Source organism: Phaenicophaeus curvirostris, chromosome 3, assembly GCF_032191515.1.
Source record: "Phaenicophaeus curvirostris isolate KB17595 chromosome 3, BPBGC_Pcur_1.0, whole genome shotgun sequence".
Taxonomy (NCBI): Eukaryota; Metazoa; Chordata; class Aves; order Cuculiformes; family Cuculidae; genus Phaenicophaeus; species Phaenicophaeus curvirostris.
This window is the reverse complement of record NC_091394.1, coordinates 90611240-90635414: the sequence shown is the minus strand read 5'-3', so window position 1 is coordinate 90635414 and position 24175 is coordinate 90611240. Positions and strand designations below refer to the sequence as shown.

General features: G+C 42.7%; 1 protein-coding gene across 1 annotated transcript in view; it reads right to left on the bottom strand.

Annotated features, from left to right (window-relative positions):
• The window catches only part of TG (thyroglobulin), a 160568-nt gene extending 136393 nt beyond the window's left edge, over window positions 1-24175 (bottom strand). The window contains exons 1-14 of the mRNA XM_069853184.1: window positions 24109-24175; window positions 22386-22494; window positions 20275-20372; window positions 19544-19747; window positions 19109-19268; window positions 14544-14650; window positions 11932-12075; window positions 10004-10189; window positions 5446-6510; window positions 3220-3807; window positions 1771-2013; window positions 1306-1443; window positions 666-743; window positions 131-243 (exon numbers count right to left, since the gene is read on the bottom strand). Coding sequence (XP_069709285.1) covers window positions 131-243; window positions 666-743; window positions 1306-1443; window positions 1771-2013; window positions 3220-3807; window positions 5446-6510; window positions 10004-10189; window positions 11932-12075; window positions 14544-14650; window positions 19109-19268; window positions 19544-19747; window positions 20275-20372; window positions 22386-22494; window positions 24109-24175 — 3300 coding nt within the window. The remainder of the gene's footprint in view (window positions 1-130; window positions 244-665; window positions 744-1305; window positions 1444-1770; window positions 2014-3219; window positions 3808-5445; window positions 6511-10003; window positions 10190-11931; window positions 12076-14543; window positions 14651-19108; window positions 19269-19543; window positions 19748-20274; window positions 20373-22385; window positions 22495-24108) is intronic.

The window sequence follows — 24175 nt, the reverse complement described above, 5'->3', positions numbered from 1 at the left end:
CTCTTTCAGGTTAATCAGAAGGCGAAAGGGATGCCTAAGGAGCGCAGACAGAAACTGTAGGGACATTTGGCATGGTAAAAGCAAAACTGAGGAGGTTTTGTTTCTTCCTTCCTCAGTCATGTTAGATCACCTCATGGCAGTAGGGGACAAACAGATCAGTCGTAGAGGCATCCAGCTTTGCACCAATTTGTCTCCAGCTGGAAATTAAGGCATTGGTTCGAGATCGCTGACATGACGTCTGGCCTGTAAGAGGAAAAATATATATGACTATTCAAATAAAGTCAAGCTCTCAAACCTAAGCTAGAGCTCCTGCCCTGAAACAGCCTCAGGCAGGGAATGCTTGATCAATGATTGACAACCACAGAATCACAGGATGGTTGAGCTGGGAAGGGACCTCTGGCAACATCTGGTTGGACAACTGGTCCAACTCCCCTGCTCACACAGGGCAAACACCAGTAAATGGTCCATTCTCAAATCATGCAAGCCAAATTCAGATATGGTGAAATTAAATTAATTAGTGAAAACAAGCATAAAATTCTTCTCTTTTCTTGCAATGATTGGAAATAAGCCTTGCTTCATGCATATCACATACTAGAATTTTCAATAAATATTAAAATCCATAAGAACAGGTAAAGACAAATCTTTAAGAAGAAAAACCAACTGACATTTGGGGAGTTCTGTTGAGCGTGAGACTAAGGAATCCATGACATAACGTCCTCTCTCATCCACGCACCAACAATGACCTGGCCAAGGAAGAAAAGCAGCTTTTTAATTTAGATAAGGTACTGCATTATGCTTTGGTGTGTATGGGAAAATTTTCAGCAGCAGCAGCACTATAGGAAATGATCAGTAAATCTAAGTTACAGTTAACTCTGCTATCCAGAGATAAGTAGAACACACCTGAGAGCAGGTATGAGAATGAAAACGTCGCAGTTCTTGTGAGATCCTTGCATTGGAGCCCTATCTTTCAACGTATCACCTACTCCAAGCAACTTGGTATCATCCACAAACTTGCTAAGAGTGCACTCCATCTCATTATTCTGTTTTTTAATGAAGCTATTAAGCAACACCAGCCCTTTAACTAAGCCCTGAAGAATACTACTAGCAGCAAGGAACTAAACTGACTTGTAAGCGCCAGTGAGCTGCCACCTGAGTCCCTCCCTCCGGTTGATTTTCCGCCCACCTTACAGACTAATTTGTCTCCAGTTTGGCTAAAAGAACACAATTTTTCCATCTTTTTATTAGAATTCTCCTTAGTTTTTCTTTGTTCAGACAGCCCAGAGTATCTTGATAGCAACTGCTCACCTGTGCTCTCATAGCACTGAGTTGGCTCCCAGTTTCCCAGGCCATCACACTGTGGGATGTAAGGGAGGAATCCCAGCTGTGTTGCTTCCCCAGCAGAACGTTTTGAAGTAAAGTGACTCCGCCAGTAAAAATGCAAGACTATAGAAGAAAGATATGAGTGACCAATCTAAGAGGAGATAGTTTAAATGCATGTTTGTAAACACCTGATTGTTCCCTGCACTTTCAAAGGGAAAGTAACAAGTGCTGCAAGTGCATCAAGGCTGGTTGGTGTCCAGATCTTATACACATGGTCTCATACATATAAGGCAACTGAAATCAGCTCTTGGGTTGGCAGGTTAATTATGCCGATTAATGATACTTGCTGACCTGCACCAGTTTTTCCAAGTTGAATTTGACATAGAATACTCTTGCACATATCCTGAGCTTCAATTAATTTTATTAATCTCTCAACTCTCTTTCACCTACCTGACCATGCAGCCAGCTGGAGAGCATAGTCACTGCCTGATAATAACTTTTCAGAGATCACCACCTCCCTCTCATAGGGCCGAGCAGAACGTAGGAGGTTGTCGTCTGTGAGCTGTATTCCCTTTGCCATCAAGAAGCTTTCTCCAAAAGGGAAGTGAGAACTATTTGATGCTAAGATGAGCAGCTCTGCCTCTTCCATAAACTTCACAGCTTCCTGCTTAACACCTTCACACACCCCAGGACCTGTAGAACCAGAGGGTATTTTAGTACCTCTCATTTAAATCCCATAAAGATTTGCACGCGAAACTAGCTGGTCTTTTAATTAGCATCATCTGTTTCCTCCTTCAGTTGCTTTTTAATTGCTTAACAAAGTTTTTTTAATTTCTTAACAAAGCAAGCAACCAAGCTTCTTCAGCTCTTAGCTACATAACCACAAGAGTCAAAGAGTACTGGGAATCATCCAAATATTCTCCAAGTCTTGGGCCAAAGGCCTGATAATTTTGTTACCTCTTTCTCATTCGTTACAAATAGAGTTAATACATCTTTACAGAGCTATCCCTCATAAAAATAATGGACAATCAGAAAAGTGAGTGAGGAAAGAAATAGAAGGTTGACCCTTCCAGACTGGAGTGGGAGCTGACACTTTCCTCTCCACACACCTGCTGTCTCAGATATGGCAGTTCAACACAGTGGACTAGTTCAGCGAAAGCTTCTCTACTAAAATAACTCTGCTACACTGCTTCACCCTCTTTATTCCCCATGTGCCCACAGGATTGGCATCCCTAGCAGGTTTTGCCCATTTGGAAGTGTGCCATTTATTGTTATGTTTCTTCCTTCCAGACAGAAAATCTCTATGTCCTGACAATGGCTTTAATGACTACATTTATAATATAGGTCATCTGCTGAAGTAACCCCAAAGAGGCCCCAGCAGCTTTGGTGGAGATGTCTAGACAGAAGTCTTACCAAACTCCAATGCTGGCCTCACTCTTCTCCTAGAGCTTTCTAAGGGATAATTGTTACTTTTGACTCTGTGAGAAACAGTACAGAAAATTCCTCTTGCCTCACTTTAATCCATTTTTGAAAACCAATTACATCACACTGTAATCATGAATTTTCCATACAATTTTTCACACACAGTTTCTAGCTTCCAAACATCCTTTGTTGTCTGGCTAAGTATTTTCTGCAAAAGCATTATATGTCCAAATTCCAGATTATAAAACTTAGACAAACTTGATATGGAACTTTAATCCTTATTTCCAAGGCTGCAAGACCACTTATTCACCAAATTTAGTTATCCTACAACTGGTGGACAGTGACAATGGCAGTATTGATGATCTTTCCACTGAGTAATTTTCTCCTACCTCCCAACAACTGAAAGGACTTTCTTCTTGTGGCATAAAAGTAGAGACCAGACACACTGGTATTTAGGTGCCAGAAATTATTACTTACATGCTGGGATGTGGCTCACTTTTGCCTTTGTACCTTGCAGCTCCTCTCCTTTGCTATTAACACACCAACAATCACGAAGTTCGAAGTGGCTTAATGGAACACTGAAATCAGTGTATGGTCCTGGGTAATAAGTCAACTGCTCATTCAAAAGCTGCCAGAACGTATATGGATCCAGCAAAATATTTTCAGATGCATAGGTCACATTTCCTTCCAGCACTTCAGGTGGGAGATCAGTGAAGGAGGAATAAGTCACGAATGCTGGGAAGACATTCTGGTGTCCAGCCTCATACAAAGCTTTAATAAAAGCTGAAAAGCCTTTGGAAGATGCCTCTTTATACCCAGTTATGACGTTCAATAGATTAGCAACTGGCAGAGGTTTTCCTTCATTGTTCTCTGCAATCCACCTCTCGTACCACTCAAAAGCCTGCTCCGTGGGGCCACTGCACTGCACCTGCCTCCAGGCACCATCAGCATCACACTGTGGGAGGTAAATGCTGGAAAGCTGAGACAGAGCACTTGGACCTGACAACAGGAGTTTCACAGCCTTTAGAAACTCCTGACCAGCTGTTACTTGGCAAGCACTTGGGCCTGAGGAAAGAAAAACATGCACAGCGTATCTTATGAATGCACTGAATATATACAATACCTGCTAACCCCCTAGTACAGTAGACAGACATCATTACTAAAACTTGGTATCTTACTCCAGTACTAACAACAACATTTCTGGCCTGTTATTAAGAGACCCAGAGCTCTTCAGCTCCTACTCTGAACTAGGGTAAGTATTCCAAAGGCCTGTGGGCACTGAAAGATGCACATAGTGATGAGTTTTAAAAACATCTGGGCACATTAGATGGAAGTAGTTCTCACTGAAGGGCATAAGGTTCTTGATGTCACTGGATGCCTTCTTGAATCTTTTCATGCCAACTAGATATTTTCAAATGCACTTGATAATCTGACAGTTAATTCTTATTCCACCAATCCCTTCAAAAGGAACCATCTGAATAGTAGGATAATTATGATTTTATTTCTTCTTGGACCTAACTAGAATTTTCAAATTTTGTGGCATTCTCTTCCTACTCTCTACCAACCATTGCAGTTGAATATAAAAAAATACTGTCCCTCAAAAATGCTACAGTGAGTTTGCTTTGGAAGTCTTTCTTTGCAATTTCCAGAGCCAAATTTCTTTTTGCCATCAGGCAGTTCTACAAACATAGCAAAACATAGGAGCTCATCTTTTTTTGAGTACCAGAGAATTATGAACCTGATTTTGATTGCATGACAGATAGGTTGCTAGATATAAATTTTCTACTGATTCAAATCATTTCATGCCCCACCTTGTGATTCCCCTCTATTTCTGCAAATTTCCATTCAAAGGAGCTCCTTGACTACATACCACTATCATCTGTTGGATACTATGCTACTCCTTACAAAATGAGAAGCAGTCCCTTTTCTAGGTCTGTTCTCCCTGTTCATGTGCCATTTTCATTTCACAGAATCTTGAAAAACAAATATTCCTAGCCTATGTGCTTCCCTCTTCCTTTGTATTACATTCTTAGAAGGGCAGAAGAGGCAATTTATAGTCTATATAAATTTTCAATCCCAGATCACTTTTTTACTCATTTTTTTGGCCTGACTGCATGACCATTATGAGAAATCTATTAGCCTTTGAATCCCTCTCCTATGTTTGAACTCCTGTGACATCCTACCAAGTTGAGGATATATTCTTGAGCTAAATGACTAAAGAGTTTTATGGTTAAAGGCACTGGAGCTCTTCAGTTCTCAGGACCAGGAGGAGCTAGTGACAGTGCCCAGGTGACTTAATCCTGGCAGTAAAAGGGTATTTTTCATATGGTATGGGTCACACTACACAGATCTCCCAGGTCTCCTGAGCGTCATGGATGTTATACACACTAGCTACACACAAGCACAGACAGATGCCAATGACATGTTCATGAACAAGATGAGACCTCAGGCTTCTCTGTTGTAAGTGTGCCTACTCTAGCCCATTGAAAGAAGAGGGGACCATCTTTAAGATGTAGGATATCCAAGTTTACACACACTGTATTTCTCACTGTTCCCCTGCAGCTTACTCACTTGTTAGGAAACAATATTACCATTTGGATACAACATCCATACATTTCCAGATATAATTAAATACAAAGAATGAATCATGGAATTCCAACACAATAAGGAAGCATCTTTTCATTCCTAGTCTCTAGAACTTACATTGCATCAGCTTTCCAGTTTTTCCCCTTATTCCTGGAATAGTCTTGCCATTCAAGTCAACACAGAAGCAATTCGTCCCATAACACTGGAGTGGCAGAAAGTCTCCATCCTCAGTACAAGAGGGAATAAAAAGATCTGATCCCGCAGGCAGGCCTTGCTTCAAGTTTTGCAGGTTTCTTCTTTGCTTCTCACAGTCAGTGGGACACCTTGGACGTTTGCCTTGAACTCTTGAGCCTGGAACTTCCTTACCCGAAGTGTCCAAACACCAGCACTCTCCTGCATAGCACTGAACTTCTTCATACCTCCCCTCCTTGGTGCATGTTGGAACAAATAGGTCTCTTGGCTCCTCATCACAGTCTCCAGATCCCAATGCTAGTTTCACCACTTCACCTAAATCTTCAGCAACACTTTTGGGGACAGAAATCACTTGCTGAAGAAAAGTAAAAAACTCTGGTAGTTCCAGAACAGAGGAAAGGAACTTCATCATATTCTGATTGTCCTGTAGAGTTACTGTGCGGCCAAAACTGCCCACAAGTGGTTTATTCAAAATAGAGCTCCCTTTTGATACCTCCAATGAAAATGCCTCATCTGATTTGAGAACACCTTGGCCATTATCCCCATCTGCCACCACCTCCTGTGGGAAAAACTGGCCAATGGTGTGTTTCCCACTAGTGCCAAGTGCCCCTGTGAAGTTAAACTGAATCAAATTCTTCAAGAATCTTCCTCCAAAGAGGTTTTCTTGGAAACGCTTTGGATTGGCAGTAAATTGCAGTGCCAGTTGAGCCAGTTCCCTTGATGGGAACATTCCTGTAATGGCTTCACTAAGGGTGGTTTCTAGCCCAGGAATCTGGCTGGCATATGGGCTTTGTGAAACTGGGGATGATAACCCAGAGTCCAGAAACAGCTCCTTGAAGGAGGGAGAGCAGGGTCTTGAAAAGCCAGCTATTTTCTCTGGTTGCATATCTGGCATGGAAAACAAATTGGGCTGACTGAAGTACCCAGCTGGGCCATAGAAGACCCTGGATAATGCCCGTCGTCTCTCAGAGATGCATGTTTGTTCTTCACCTTAACAAAGATATAAAAAAAAAAAAAAAGACAAATCTTTAACTCTATGGCTAGCTTACAACACAATCTCAGCAGAAACTACATAAAAGTATAGTTTAACGTGTTTCTGGTTCTTCAACTACACATTATGCACATTGCTAAGGACCAGATGGCATTCACAAATGAGCTCACAATGCAAAAAGTACAAAATTTCAACAATAAATAGTCAAATGTCAGGGTACTGAGGTTACTGAGAGTAGTCCTGGCCACATCCTAGGCTAAGCTATGTCATAGGCATGTCTGCATCCAGCTTTGTCTGTATGCTGCAGACAGCAAGGCCTCCAAGTTGGGATGATGACATGACTGAAGAAGGATCTCTGAAAAAGTCAGCTTAAGGCTCAAAAGACATCAAAAAATGAAGGACTTAGGTTTTTAAAGACACTGAGAACAAAATAGACAATTATAATTCACTATTTCTCACTGTACAAGAATTAGAATCGTCCAGAAGTAAAGAACATAATTACAATCATCTTTTTTTTTCACCAGAGGATGCTAGGAAGGATAAAAATGTAAAGAATATTTAGACAAATCCTTGGAACATGACTCCATAGAGAAGTGCTGAACACAATGACCCAAGTTCAACCTCCAGTCTGGGGCCTCCCTAGCTGGCAGGTAACAGGGACAACATATGCAACCTATATGCATTTCCCATATTTTCCATGCTTTATACCTAAGCACCACTGTTGTCCCTGTAGGGGACACAATGGTGGGTAAATAGATTTCTTTTGCTCCAGAATGGCCTCTCTTGGTCTCCCTGCCCCATCCCCATTTATTCCACTTACAAGCAATGTGAAAAAGCAGTTGAGAATCCTGTTAACTGTAAGGATAAAAGCTGGAAATTTTAAAAGCTGATAAAAATAATTTAGCAAGTAATTTGAGGTTCTGTGATCAGCATCTTTCTCAAGCCTTCCTTCACACACTTGTCCTGTTCCATAGTTCCTGGCAGGGGCCTAGAGTCTTTCACAGTGTTCCCTTTATAAAGGCATTTGCTGTAGGATGGGCCCTTCTGTTTTCAGTGTTGGTTCTTGGTAAGAGGGATGAAGAACATTCCTCTGGAGACCAACGGTTTGTGTAAGCCATAATCCCACAAGTATGGTAATATGAAACAAATGTAGGATCACTGACTTTAAACACTCTCTCATCCTACCCACTGTTGAATCAAATCAAATCAAAGCAGAGTGAGAAAGAATAAACAGAGAAGCACTGCTGAGGTGAATTTACTGTCAAGGTCTGAAAAGAAACATATCCCTGTCAGCACTACCTGGTGCCCCAGGTCATGCGAGTACTCAACATGCTACCCACACCTACATCTCTGCCTCCTCCAGCATTCACACTGCTGAGTGTGAGTTGAGGACATCAAAGAGAAATAAAAAAAGAGCAGAGCAGGAGACACACTCATGGCATACCAGCTATATCCTTATGAAATACCTTCTCAGGAGTTAGTCTGCAGAAATGTTTCTCTGCTTAAATTTCCTGAGCCCGCCAATAAAAGTTGCAAGCAGCCTCAAGTCATTGCTTTCCCCTCTCTCCAAAAAAAACTCATCGGAAGGGCTCAAAGCACAGCACATTCAAAGAGAAAACAACCAGTCCCAACATATGGCGAGGCCTCTCAGAGGTTCTCTTGCAATATCCTTGGTGATCAGCCTTGGAGGCATGCTAACATTTTCATTTCACAGTAAGCCTGCCTGTGCCCAGAGCACTCCGAGCACTTGGAGCCATAACACCCAGGGAAGGATTCTCCCTCTCTATCTGCCTGATAAGACCATATTCCACAGACAAAGCAATTACCTTCCCCAAAGGCAGCCCCTGCATTAAGACCCTGCGCCCCAGCCTTCCAGCACAATCCTGGATATTCAGGTAGCATGCTTCAGAGTGAAATGTTTGAACTTTCCTCCTCCCCCCTAGCCCCTTGACATTTCTTCTGTCATTTCCATTTGGGGCACTGATTTGATGGTGTATTCTTAATAAAATCTCTGAAAGCCCAAGCCAATACACCTGTCAAAATTTGGGGTGGCTTTTTTACCGTATTTGGAAACTTTCATGGCCAAATATGCAGCAACAAAGATGGGGAAAAATGTGCTCAGAATGAGAAATGCTTTAGAAACTCAATAGCATTTAGCCAATGGAGGAGGTAAAACCTGAAACCACCCTCAATGGATTCCTTATACTAACCCAGATATTTTGACTTAACTCCCCAGCTCCTAAAGTCAAGAGACAAATACCACAGCTGTGAAGAAAATCCTTGCTGTATGCAAAAATGAAAGGCTAAAGAAAGTTCATAAAGGAAAATTAAAGCAATAATATATTAAATAATTAATTATAACGTGGCTTTTAATCTCAGGAAGGTTTTTTGATATCATTATTTGAACATCAGTATCTATCAGAGACAGGAAAGAAACTGGTCCTTAGAGTTTCTTTCTAAAGATGAAATTTCCACAGCAGATGAAGTATTTGGAGACCTGAACAGACCTGGCTCTAATTTGAAGATTACAGGCTTGGGGAAGAGTGGCTGGAAGCCTGCCTGGCAGAGAAGGACCTGGGGGTGTTGTTTCGCAGCTGGCTGAACAGGAGCCATCAGAAGTGTGGCCAAGTGTGGCCAAGTGGCCAAGAAGGCCAGTGGCATCCTGACCTGATTCAGAAATAGCATGGCCAGCAGGACCAGGAAAGTGATTATGTCCCTGTACTTGGCATTGGTGTTCAGTTTGGGGTCACTCACTACAAGATGGACAAGCTGTAGCATGCCAAGAGAAGGGCAACAAAGCTGGTGAAGGGGCTGGAGAATAAGTCTTATGAGATGAGGCTGAAGGAACTGAGATTGTTTAGCCCAGAGAAAAGAAGGCTGAGGAAAGACCTTATCACTGTCTTCAACTAACTAAAGGGAGTTTGTAGCAAGGTGGATGCTGGTCTCTTCTCCCAAGTAACTAGTGATAGGACAAGAGGAAGTGACCTCAAGTTGCACCAGGGGAGGTTCAGATTACACATCAGGAAAAGTTTCTTCACCAAAATGGTTATCAGGCACTGGAACAGGCTGCTCAGGAAAGTGTTTTAGTCACCATCCCTGGAGGTATTTAAGACATGGGTATATGAGGCTCTCAGGGATATGGTTTAGTAGTGGACAGGTACAGCTGGACTCTGTGATCTCAAAGGTCTTTTCCAACCAAACAGTTCTATGATTCCATGATTCTATAATGAGTACATGGATCTAAAAAGGCAATACTGCTTGTCAGCTCCTTTTCTCTTCGTATATCTCCCACAGACCGAGGTTGACCTCTTGCAGACACCAGTTGAGAGAAACCCCAAAGGGGAATGTCTGGCATTTGCACCATGCTTTGACAGTTACAACCAAATTATTGCCCTCAACTCTCTTTGATTTTTCCAAGAAAAATGAAAGCAATGCACACAGACTGGAGCAAGTAAATGAACACAAGGCACGTGCTTGTTTTTCCAAACATACCACATGCTGGTGGCTGTCTTCGTCCCTTTGTGCCCTGGACCTCTTGTCCTTTGGTATCCACACACCAGCACTGTCCTCCCTGCTGACACTGCACTGGTGTGTAGCCCCCATCAGGATCACAAGACGGTACGTATGCATGCTGGTAACTCAGGGCTGCGTACCGCTCAACCTCACACTTTGAGGGACCTGGAAGAAAAACAGTATGCATTAAAGAGGGAAATCTTAAAAGTTTCAGAGCCATCTCTGCTTGATCCCATTGTCTGACTATCTGGAAGGAGAAAAAAGTAAAAAAAAAAAAAAAGTAAGAAAAAGAATTTAATTTCCTGACTGTTTTCAGTGAAACTTCACGTACCTGACTAAAATGCAGATTCTTCACCCTCTCTTCCCCTGGAGATTTGGCCCCAGGTTTTTCTGCTGTAGGTAGTAATTTCTAAACACAAAACTGAAAATAAAACCTCAACATGTTTTTCAGCCATAGTTGCAGGTGTGCAGAACAGCAGCATCTACTAGGAGCTGTGCTGGAGGCTAGGTGAGCTCTGGCCCTTATCAAAGCTGGTCAACTGAGACACGTATGCAGCTTGGGAGACTCAGATGAAGGCAAACATCAATGTTTCTGAAGAGAACGAGGCATTGCTCTGCAAAAGGATCTGCATCTGACTATGGAGATTTGGTCTGGGACCACCCAGTTTCATATTTCCCTCTGCAGGGATGTGAAGATCCTCATCCTGTCAAACTGGCCTTAATGGCAGAGCAGCCAAAACTTCATAAAGCAAAACTTCTGAGTTATATCTCAGTACTAGACTCCACCTTTCCAACAGAAATGTTGCTTGTTTATATAAACCTGAAATCCTACCGTCTAAATATTTCTCACTTTCAAGAGCTCGCCAGCTACACTTGGCTAATCAGGTTGAGGCAGCAAAAGCATCACATCAGAGCAGACTGTTCATTAAGGAAGTCTGACAACTTTCCTAATGTGTGTGGCTTCAGGTGGGTAAGTCACCAAAGCAGTCCCCCTCAGCAGCTGAAGAATGTGGCCACATCTCCATCTTGTGGCTGTTACAGCTTCATTTTTGCTGACAGCCGCTGCATGCCCAGCTACAGTCAGTTTATTGCTCAACACTGTGGAGTGGAAGGGGCAAGACTCTTTCCAGAACCCTAGAATGATCAGCTTGTCCAAGAAATAGAAGAACCCCATGACTATGTGGCTGGAAGACTCACATCGGTATCATCTTAATGACTCTGGTGATGCAACTCCTTAGTGAGGGTCAGATGGCAATGTCAACATTTTGATGGGAGGGTGAAATATCACATCAGGGGATTCAAACTCTCCCCATCCGAGGCAATTCTCTTGGGCTCTGGTGTAGCAGAGAGGAGGAGGTATGCGACCTCCTGTCCCATATAGTTCACTGCCAGTAGGCAGATAAATTCCTTCTTCATTTGCCTGCCCTGACTGGAGAGGGGATGGACCCATGGGCATATCCAGAAGTTCAGCATTGCTGGCTAAGACACTATAAAACCTTGTACAGCCTCCTGGAGATGAAGTGTGTTGGGGCCAATGTAAGATCCTTCCTATTTCTACGTGTACCACCATAAATTAGGGAGCATTTTCTCAGGCTTTAATTTAATAAATCATCAGATTCATCTCTGTATTCTCAAGGCAGAAGATAGAGAGGTCATGGGCTTTCAACTAAAGTGAATGCATGGGGAAGTGTTCATCAGAATAAATGTACAAACTGCTGGTAAGAATGTACAATATAGAGTTTAAAAGTCAGCTGCAATTCAGGGACCTGGATTCTTGCATGGAGGCTGTGATATTATATGCTTTTAGCACAAGAGACTCCTAAAACAAATCCATCCAACAGCACCTGTCACATATAGTATCCAAAATTGTCATCTTATTTACAAGGCATCACCTGGGGGGTACTTACATCTGAACTTGCCAGAGGCTGCTAGCTGAATTCCCAGAAACCGCCTCTGCAGGATCCGATATATGCTGGTCTCTGTAAATGTGCGAGCAGGCTCCAGTGCAGAGAAAACTGTGTCGTAAACTTCATCAAGTAGCAGTTCCAAGCCTAGGAAACAGAGACTTTTAGCATAAAGTCTGATTTTAGAACAGAAGTCACCTTCCTTATGATGTAGTAACAGAATTAGAAGCCTATCAGGAAAAACTAAGGCAGGATATCTTTAAAATCTAAGAGAGGGTAGATTTAGGCTGGTTATAAGGAAGAAATATTTTACAGTGAGGGTAGTGAAACACTGGAACAGTTTGCCCAGGGAAGTAGTGGAGGCCTCAACCCTGGAAACATTCAAGGTCAGGTTGGATGGGGCTCTGAGCAACCTGATCTAGTTAAAGATGTCCCTGCTTCTGCAAGGGGGTTGAACTAGGTAACCTGTAAATGTCCTTTCCAATCCAAAGCATTCTATGATTCTATAATAAAATACCAGTCCTCTAAACAGGCCAATTACTCATATTGCACAAACCTAATGCACTGCACCATACAACCCACAGGCAAGTGCCCAGTCCTCTGCTTTATGCCTTGACGTCTACCAAAATGAGCAGGAGAAACTGTGGCTGGTCCTGTGCTGTGGCTTTGTTAGGTTTCATTTGCAGCAGAACAATCAATGTTTTGGGGAACCAGTGTTTCAAAAAAACAATTCCTAATCTCCTTGGCTGTTCACCTTAAGTAAATAAAATATGTTCACTAGTTTCTCCGTATGTGCAAAACTTTGAGAACTTCTCACTCTCTTGGGGATTAAATGCTGAAGTTCTCATTTACCACCTAATTTTTAAGCCATGATTCCTTGCAGTTTTCTGGGATTTTTATTTTAAATCACACCAGCTAAGGAAAAAAGACACTGAAGTTCTAAGCCTCTTCATTCCTTTTTCTTGGAAAAAGCATTCTTTCTTTCTTCTAAAGATCTTCACTAATATGCCGGACAGGTATCCTGAGTATACAAAAGGAAAGGAAAGACCATCTGAGGTCCCTGCCCGTGACAGAAGGGACAGACTTTTAAAGGCCCGCCCCAACCCAACACATTCCATGATTTTAGCTGAGCAAGAAGGAAATATAATAGTTCAGTCTCACACAGAATCACACACAGAATCACTAGGTTAGAAAAGACCTATTGGATCATTGAGTCCAACCATTCGTATCAGCCACAAAACTGCGTCCCTCAGGACCTCATGCACCTGTCTTTTAAATATCTTCAGGGATGGTGACTCAATCACATCCATGGGCAGCCTGTGCCAGTACCCAATGACCCTTTCTGTGAAAAATTTTTTCTGATGTCCAGCCTGAACCTCCCCTGGTGGAGCTTGAGGCCATTCCCTCTTGTCCTGTCCCCTGTCACTTGGGAGAAGAGGCCAGCACCCTCCTCTTTACAACCCCCTTTCAGGTAGTTATAGAGAGCAATGAGGTCTCCCCTCAGCCTCCTCTTCTCCAGGCTAAACAACCCCACTTCCCTCAGCTGCTCCTCATAAGACCTGTTCTCCAGCCCCTTCACCAGCTTTGTTGCTCTTCTCTGGACTCGCTCCAGAGCCTCAACATTCTTCTTGTGGTGAGGGGCCCAGAACTGAACACAGGATTCGAGGAGCGGTCTCACCAGTGCCGAGTACAGAGGGAGAATAACCTCCCTGGGCCTGCTGGTCACGCCGTTTCTGATACAAGCCAAGATGCCATTGGCCTTCTTGGCCACCTGGGCACACTGCTGGCTCATGTTCAGTCGCTGTCAACCAACACCCCCAGGTCCCTCTCCTCCAGGCAGCTTTCTAGACAGACTTCATAGGGTTGTTGTGCCCCAAGTGCAGGACCCAGCATGTGCCCTTGTTAAACCTCATACTATTGGACTCTGCCCAGCGGTCCAGCCTGTTCAGATCCCTTTGCAGAGCCTCCCTGCCCTCCAGCAGATCAACACTTCCACCCAGCTTAGTGTCATCTGCAAACTTGCTAAGGGTGCACTCAATGCCTTCATCCAGATCATTGATGAAGACATTGAACAGGGCTGGACCCAGCACTGAGCCCTGGGGAACCCCACTTGTCACTGGCCTCCAGCTGGATTTAACTCCATTTCCCACCACTCTCTGGGCCCGGCCAGCCAACCAGTTTTCCACCCAGGGGTTTGTTCACCTGTCCAGTCCAGAGGCTGACAGTTTCCTAAGCAGAATGCTATGACAAACTGTCAAAGGCTTTACTGATGTCCAAGAAGACCACATCCACAGCCCAGGCTCTTTATGTTCTCCTGCATTTGCTAATTTGCCTTCGCAAATACAATACAGCTTTCTAGTGCGGGCAGAGGTAGGACATTCAGAAATCCTGTTGCATCATCCCAAAAAAGGACCGGATTAGCTCCCAGTAGCAACTCCACTTGCTACTGACCGAGCTTTAGTCTTTCCCATGGTCATTACACTGGTCACTAGACTGGTCATAGTTCTCTTACCCCTTGTAAGAATGAAACTGAAGTTTCAAATGAATTTTAAGACTAATATTTTGTCCGTTCCCTGGGAATTCAAAGCCACTCAAGTTAAAGGATCAGTACTTACCAGTGTCTGCTAACTCTCTCCCCAGGCTGTCCACACAGTAACAGTACCCAGACACCTCTGGGAACCTGTCCCGCAAGGAGCTGAACGTTTGGAAAACCTCTGGGAGCCTGGAAGGAAAAGCAGCCTCCTGTGAAGAGCCTAGGAAGACGTGCTGACAGCAAGAAAAGAAGCATTTGTGTTTCCTTCCTGAATTTGTATGGCAGGGATGTCTGAGCAGCACAAAGTCATTAGAAAACTTGTTGGTCTCTTTGTGGCAACCAGACTCTAATATGATCCAAATCAGTGTTTCAGCAGGCTAACATCTCTTAAATGCCTTTTTTTTTAAGCAAACACAGGACAATAAGATTTCCCTTCAGACAGATTTCTGACCCTTCCTAAGCAGGTACTTGGCATCTAACACTCATTTGCAGTTCTATTCCATCTTTGAAAGTCTGTGAAAGTGTGTTTAAGTAGACAGACGTTTGCTTAATGTATTACAACACCCGCTCATTAGCTCCTTCCACAAATCTGCATGGGATGGCAGAGAGCCTAAATAAACAGGTTGTTTCCTTTTCCCTGCACACTACTTACACTTTCTGCAGTGAATTAAGCACAAAAGCTGATAAAATCCTCACTAATCTTTTTCATTTTGAGAGCATAGCTCAACAGATTAAAGAGAAAGGGATTTTAACATATTGCAAGTAAGATCGGCTTTTACTTCTGGAGATCAAAGAGATGCTACTTTCCAGTGTAATATTCATGGAGTGACAACAGCCAGATTCCAGGAAAGCAATGATTTAGGAAGGAAACTTAATAGGGTCAAAGTTGGAAAAAGCATAATGAATGTGATCTTATCTGACAGATACACTAAAGTTTCTCCAAGCAAACAGAAGATAGGGTTTTTTTCTGGATTCAGATAGTATAACCAGCAGTACAATTATGCCAAGTTCCAAAACATTTATATTATTTTACAGACACATACCCTTACCCTAAAATGCAATAAAGGTCTGGTGTCAAGCTCTATGTGGCTTATTTGGGACAAATCTAACAACAGGGAAGTGGAATTTTCTGCTCAAGACATTCAGAGAACTACACAAAGTAGGTTTTTACCAAGGAAAGACAATTAGCAGTAAAAATAATGCTGAATTAAGCCATGATCAACTGGGAAAAAGATTAACGTGCCAAAGGAGTTTACAGTGACCCTGTGAAACTAACTATGACCAGCCTCACTTCTATGTCGCCCTCCAGCAGCTTTGTGGCTGTTCCAGCACATGCACTCTGCAGTGTCCCTAAGAAACACAGGTAAATGCTTGTCTGGCTCACAGCTGGCAGAATCCCAGCAGTCAGGTAAGAGGTGTGGAGCAAGGGCCCTTTGCTGCTTTCACAGGTCTGCCTGAGAGCTCTGCCACAAATTGCTGGGAGAGCTGAAGATCATAGAATCTCCAGGTTGGAACAGATCTCTTATAGCATCGAGTCCAAAGATCACAGAATCACAGAATAACCAGGTTGGAAGAGACCCACCAGATCATCGAGTCCAACCGTTCCTATCAAACACTAAACCATATCCCTCAGGACCTCATCCACCCGTGCCTTAAACACCTCCAGGGAAGGTGACTCAACCACCTCCCTGGTACTGCTTTACTGCTTCCTCAACACACAAAATGCAAGCTGAGGGAAACACAAAGCAATACCACCTCCTGGCAGAGCAAGGGGCTGATAACCTTAGGGTTGTCCCAGCATTATCCAGCAGTGCTCCTGTCTCGGAGCTTACACATCCCTGCATAGTGCTGTTCTGCTCTGGCACTCTCCGAAGTTTTCAGAGTAAAAGCCTGCTGACTCCCTCCACATGAGTTCATGAAATCCTGCTCTGCTGCTGACCCTGGCATACTAATAGGAATCAAAATGTCGTACTTAAGGGTATTAAAATGACAAGGCTTTGAGCAACCTGATCTAGCAGAAGGTGTCACTGCCCATGGTAGGGGGGTTGATCTTTAAGGCCCCCTCTAACTCTAATTATTCTATGATTCTATTTAACCAGTTAAATGTCATCTTTCTATAGTTTTCTATGAACACATGGGCATAATGGCTTGGAGCATTTCAAGAGTTTTCTGGTCCCCTGCATTATCATGCACTGGCCACTGCCCAAGCAGGAACACAATCTTCCATCTTTGTAGGAAATCCCTTGTATTCAAATGTAGACCTCTGCACTGCCTGTTTCCTTGAAGCTCATTACCTCACCATCCCAGAATATAGCAGAATGAAACAGGATGCAATGAAAAAAATCTGCATGTTGATTTCTTTCATCCCCAATGTTAAGAAGTCACATGCATAATTATGCCACTTTTATATGGGGCAGGAGTGTGGTCATATCCTCTCATTCTGTTTTTCTTTTTGTTTCAGGTTAAGAGCACAGCTAAATAACATACAAACAGATATAAAATAGACTCACACAAACAAGAGGATGGAACTTTGCTCACCTTATTTGGAAAACCCACTTCCTATTGCTTTTTTTGTTTTCTCAGCCTCTTTTTAATCACAGCCATCGAGACGAGTATTGATAATAGATAGCACCTCATCTATCAGACCCAGTCTCAAACAATGGCTGAAGAAAAGATGACTACATTTAAGTCATGGATAAATTTGCTGTGTATCCACACGTTTCAACAAGAATGCTTGCACTAAAAAATCTGCAAAAGTAAATAAATGTGAGGTTGTTGAATTTTTCGTCCAACTGTGAGCCTCTGCTCTTGGCTTCCAGCAAAGATAACTTATTACTGATCTTCAGAAGCAGGTTTGCAGGCAGCCCCTTCTGTGTTTCAGATGTGCAGCTCAAGTTATAGCTGCCTTTCTCATTGACTATTTTCTCCACTGCCAACAAAATAATACATAATAGGACAGAACCTCTAGTGAGCCGAGATAAAGACAGTGACACAGAGTCTTCAGCCTGATGAGAATTACAACAAGAAAGTAAAAAGGATCCTCCTTGACTTTTGGTTTTTTGATCTTTCTCCCCAATCTGCTACAGGGCTTTCTATATGGCTGCCCATCCAAGTAGGACCCAGGCACAGTCTGTATAAAATAAGTAACAGCAGCCAAGTCATGAGGGTGATGCAGGAAATTTAGACCCATCATTCTTCCTCAAAGTCTTTTTCTCAGGAAAGACTTAGCTTTAAGTTTCTGAATGTCTCCATTTTTTTAAACATATTTATTTATTCTGGAGTATTTATGAGTGTGTAGGGAAAATATTTGTGAAGGGAGCTAGTGTGACATGTCTAGATTTCAAAAATCAGTCTGTGGAACCAAAGAAAGTTGCTTCACTGGTTCCACGTGAACATAACATATGGGTTTAAAACCCTGTTGTCCTATAGTTCTTTGCTGTGGAATTCATCACTTCATCTCCTGGCCTCCTGTCCAATAACGACGTTTCAGGAAGGAATAGTGTGAAATTGAATATATTAATGACCTGAGATTCTCGGATGTGATGGCAATGGGTTAAGTCAATGCCATAATTATAAAGGTAGTCAGCTGAGAGTGGAATGATCTTGCTGTGATTTATTGCATGACACAGACACAAGAAAAGTCCAGTCTTGCAGGTCTTTACAGATAAATGTCTCAATGGGAGAAAAAAAATGGTAATTTAAAGCATTGCTTTCTCCTCTGTAATTGCTCTTTTAGTATTTCCACATTCTACAAACCAACAAACTAGATAGAAGATTTTGTTCTTGCCAAAATAACCTCTCCAAAGCTCTGACAAATTTGCAGTATGCATTTGGGTCTGCCTTTCAGGTTTCCTTAGATTAAAAGAAGAAAACCCTCAAAACAGCAAAACTGACATTTACAACAAAATGCATTTGCTACCACAGAGGCAAGTCAGAATGAGACATTATATTTACTCCACTGCCCTCCACTGGAGAAATGCATTAACTGGGATGCCAAGATCACAAGAGACAAAAAGATTTCTTTGGAAAGTCTAAACACCTGCACTGAAACAAATTCCGCTCCCTGAAGTTCCCCTGGCCCATCCCTTATTTCTCGTCCTCTGTATTAATTCCTAGCTCCTCCACAGGACAACCATTTTCTGTTCCCATGGACAAGCATTTAATCCAGTGTTATGAAGTGTTCCCCAGCCCAGCCAAACAACCCAAAGTCAGTTGTGTATTCAGCACACCCACTGATCACTTGCTGCTTCACCTGTTCAGCAACCCTGGAACCCTTGCTGTTTGCATGTTGCCACTTGCCCATCTTTCCTACCTCACATGTATGTCTGAACTCCTCTCTTCCTTTTACATTTATCTAATTTGCTGTTGTGTGTCTTCCTGAAGGTAGCCCTACATACTTTTCCAAATACAGAACACAATGTAGTATCCACTGCTGTGTGAGGACACGCTGATTAAACTGCAGGGACAGAATATCAGGCCTTTCCATAGGAGAATATTTAATTCAGAAGAAAAAGTTTTTTACTTAGTCCATTCACTAACAGAAAATATAATCATATGCGGTCACATGTGGAAACAAAAATGCAGTAAGAAACTGACTTGAAGCAGCATGCGGGATTGCCTCTCTGTTTCAGAAACCTACATTCTTACCTGTTATAACTATGAATGAGATCAAAAAACATCATGTCTGTAGTGTTGACAAACTTGCACTGGACAGGCAGAAATTCTCCATCTGATGAGCACTGTGATGGGCTCTTCTCCCCAAACCCATGCAGAATGCGACGATCTCGGATCTCACAGTTCCCTGGACCTAACAGGGAACAGAAGTAATGTTTATTGGTGTTTTTATTTCTCATGAACAGCTGAGTAGCCATCACATGATTTGGAAGGGGTTTAGATTAATTGTATTGAATGTGGACACCTAGGTGCCTCGCATTCTTTTTATATCCAAAGGAAAAGAAGAATTAAATTCCTCACTTAAGGATAAATGTAGGCTGCAGTGTCCAAGCTCCTGATCAGCCACCTTTCATTCACACCAAACTTTCCCACTTGATAAAATCCACTGTTTTGTTGAATATTACTTACACCGTGTTGGCTTTCCTTTCTGCCTGGTGCCATAAATCTCCATTCCTTCTGGATCTACACACCAGCACTGACCCAGCTCCATGTCACACTGCACTGCATCAAATGCCCCTGAATCCAGGCACTGAGGGATGTAGGAGATGCTGCTGCTGTTGATGTATCGACTCACCAAGATCCTCTGCTTTTGCAGCTGGCAAAAGGATAAGCCTGTAGCACCAGAGTAGGGCACAGTTAGAGGAAGGTATTTGTTGGGCACTGAATCATATAAGACAACCTCTGAGTATAAACTGGAGAGGGGCAGATTTAGATTAGAAATTAGGAAGAATTTCTTCACCATGAGAGCGGTGAGACACTGGAACAGGTTACCAAGGGAGGTTGTGGCTGCCCCATCCCTGGAGGTGTTCAAGGCCAGGTTGGATGGGGCCTTGGGTAACCTGATCTAGTGGGATGTCCCTGCCCATGGCAGAGGGGTTGGAACTAGATGATCTTTGAGGTCCTTTCTAACCCTAACAATTCTATGATTCACTTCACTGTGATCTTCATGACTAGAAACCAACCAGGTGTATCAGATTTCCATGATGAGCTCCAAAGAAACTCCAGAACTTCCACTAGAAAACCTCAGCAAATTGCAACAAACTAGAGTCTGTCAAATCTATTATTGATTTCAGTGGTTCAAAAGCAGATTTAAATGGCTCTTCATCCAATCTGAACAAAAATAGAAGCTTGCAACTTACAAGATACAGGATATCCATTCTGTTTGCTGCCAGGAACCTCAATGCCATTCTCATCCACACACCAACAGGAAAGACCATTCCTACTGCACTGAACTGTCCTGAAGGAGATCACAAGTAACATTTTGTTTTGTCAGTGATGGAGTACTCAGTCAGTGCCAGACAAACAAAAACACAAACCAAGTGAAACAGCTTCAAATACTTTAACACAGCAAATAATGTAATCAGAAAGGGCCATGTTTCTGATGGCTCTAACTTTACCTGAAGGAGCTCTTAATTCTAATAATTTCCTGAAGTCTTCAGGAACTACAGGTAAGTGATTTGAAGTCATTCAGGAAGAAAGTAGGTTGGACAGAATCCTGATTCTCAATATTTGAAATTTACTGTACATTTTGAGACATCTTCTAAGTCAAATCTGGAACTGTCAATGTCCCCCACCCTAGGCAACAGCCAAAAAGATAACAGTAGAGAACACTAAAATTTGCACTCCCCATCAGCCTTGGCTTTAACTCATCAATTTCTTGCATCTTCAGGCAACATGTTGCTCTCTCAGTCACTGTTTTCTGTGTGCTTTTTGGTTCCTTTACTACCTTTAGAAAGGTTTCCTGATCACAGAACTGGTCACAGAACATGCACCCATGAGCATGCATAAGAACACGAGAGCTGCATTACACATCAAACTGCATCGAGTATTTAACATGCAAACAATGTGGCCAAAATTAGCCTATTAGTCTTAGATTAATCTCTTAACTCAGAGATTATTTCCAGCCACAAGGAATTCATTCAGCTAAGGCTGGATCTGTGAAGCAGCTCAATGAAGTCACTTCAGTTTCCTGCACCCCTCACCCTCCACTCCACGAATAATGAGGCTCTTCAAGACTGAATGTGATTATGGTTATCTATCTAGTCTTCTGTAAAGCCTTTGATGTGGTCCCCCACAACATCCTCCTCTCTAAATTGGAAAGATATGCATTTGATTGGTGGATGGTACAGTGCATAAGAAACTGGTTGCATTCGGAGAGTAGTGATCAATAGTTCAAAGTCCAGATGGAGATCCATGACTAGTGGTGTCCCTCAGCGGTCTGTTCTAGGACTGGTTTTGTTTAATATCGTCATCAATGATATTGACAGCAAGATCGAGTGCACCCTCAGCAAGTTTGCAGTTGACACTAAGCTGAGTGGTGTTGTAGCCACATCAGAAGGATGGGATGTCATCCAGAGGGACTTGGACAGGCTGAAGAAGTGGACCTGTGAGAAATTCATGAGGTTCATAAGGGCCAAGTGCAAGGTCCCACACCTGGGTCAGGGCAATCCTCATTTTCAGTACACAATGAGGGATGATGTGATTGAGAGCTACCCTGTCGAGAAGAAATTGGGGGTGCTCCTTGATGAGAAACTCAACAAGAGCTGGCAACGTATGCTTGCAGCCCAGAAGGCAAACTGTATCCTGGGCTGCATCAAAAGAAGCCTGGTCAGCAGGTCGAGGGAAGTAATTCTGCCCCTCTATTCCTCTCTTCTGAGACCTCATCTGGAGTACCGTGTCCAGTTCTGGAATCCTCAACATAGGAAGAACATGTAGCTGTTGGAAAAGGTCCAGAGGAGGGCTACAAGGATGATCCAAGGTCTGGACCACCTTCCATATGAGGACAGGCTGAGAGAGTTGGGCTTGTTCAGCGTGGAGAAGAGAAGGCTCCAAGGAGATCTTATAGTGACCTTCTAGTACCTGAAAGTAGCCTGCAAGAAAGCTGGAGAGGGACTATTCATAAAGGCTTGTGGTGACAAGATGAGAAGGAATGGGTATAAACTGGAGAGGAGCAGATTTAGATTAGACATTGGGAAGAATTTCTTCACCATGAGAGTTGTGAGACACTGGAGCAGGTTGCCAAGGGAAGTTGTGGATGCCCCATCCCTGGAGGTGTTCAAGGCCAGGTTGGATGGGGACTTGGGCAGCCTGATCCAGTGGGATGTCCCTGCCCACGGCACGGGGTTGGAACTAGATGATCTTTGAGGTCTCTTCTAACTCTAACTATTCTATAATTCTATGAAGATAAAGCTTTCATTAGTAGTGAATGGTCACGTCACATAACAGCAGAATAATAGCAGGTATTAATTACCTGAACTGGCCATCTTCAGAGCACTGAGGAACATAGGTTTCTCCTCCTGAAAAAGCCTTCTCCCTCTGAAGTTCGCATGGGCGTAATGGTTGGGAATCTGTCTGGTATTCTGAAAGCAGCAAGAAGGTAAACATGTAAGGATTTTTTCACCACAAGATTGTTCTGCCAAAAATCTATTAGTGCCAACGCTGCATGGCAAAATCCTTGAGTTCATGGGTCTTCCCTGGTTGTTTCCTCATTGCTCTTTGCCCACATTCCTGCACAGGACAGCACAGGGAAGTAGAGAATAAATTTGCTGGGCAGCCAGCTGCAGGATAAGAACATGACTGAGACCATCATGAACCAGTTTTCCAAGCCTATATTTAATTACTTTCAGCTCTGCTCTGTGCTGGTACAGCTATTTCTTTCTGGTACCTGCATACTCAGAGTTAGTTGTGGCTGTCACCACAAAACAGCCCTTTACCATAATATTAATCATAACATTATTAATGTTACTGAGTATCTATTCTTTGTTGAAGCTAAGTCCCTCACTGCTCCACCAAAAGGAGAGGTATTTCTCAGTCTTGCAAAAGACCTAAAAAAGAATTAATGTCTAGTAGTTAGCAAACTCATTCATATTAGGAGTACTTCTCAATTTTTACCAGGACAAATAGACAACTACTGAAGCCATAGAGCAAAAAAACAGTTTGACTCTTCAGTACTTAATGCATTCAAACCCATATTTCGATGCTGTTTAATACGAATGAAGAAATTAGGTTCTTTTTTACACAACAGCTTAGTTGATCTGACACTTTTCCTATCCTCAAAATTCAATGAATGTCATGCTCTTAATTCCATTGACTAGTTCTATAAAAACACAGCTAACAAACAAACCACAGCTACAGAGATTTGGACCAAAGTTTCACTTAATCCAGTATTTGGTCTGAGTGTGACCACATATACTAGGGCAAATACATCATAAGTATTTTGATTACTTCTCAGCCTCCAATAATTCGCAGCTCAGAAGCTTCTTTAATCACAGATGATTTCTGTACTCCTAAGACCTCTCAATCACTTCTCTTTCTGTGAGTATTTACTGTGTCCTCTTAAGTCCATGTAAAATTTTTCATAAGAGTGTAAAGGTATCACCTATAGACATCTACATGTAGGCAGACCTCACCATTTTAATCTCAAACAAGACTTTGAGCCAGTTGCTCTGGGATGTGTGGAGATCCCCGTGTACAGTGCTAAAGAAAGTCTAAGACATCTGAGTAGAGATTGAGTGATTCAAATTGCTTGTTGTGCAGGACTACTAAACTCAGACCCAGGGACTGGGGACAGTACTCAGATCATCTAGTATCTTAAAAGTTAAAGCCTAAATCAGATGACAGCACATGCAAGTAGAAGAATTTTAGGACCTTCACACCCCTGCAGCATCACCTTTTCTTACTCGAGCTCCTCCTCTAGCCCATGTTGCTCTTCCAGAAAACTTTTTCTTTCCATCCAAATTCCAGGTGTACTCATCTCAGACAACCCTGACCACTAAAGATCTCATAGCTTAGTATTTAACCTGGAGCTCAAAATCAGTTTGCACAGCACTCATCTAGCTAAGTTTGCAAGATTTCACTGTGCAAGATCCAAGATCATTATAGACTCAGTCGCAATAATACACAGAGCAGCACTAAGATCACAGGAGCACAGCCACTACTGGACACAGGAAAAGGAAAAGAACAAACATACTTACCAAATATATTCGCTGTTGTTATGCTAATAAAGCAGCAAAGAAGTGTGCAGAATGGGATGGAGCCCAT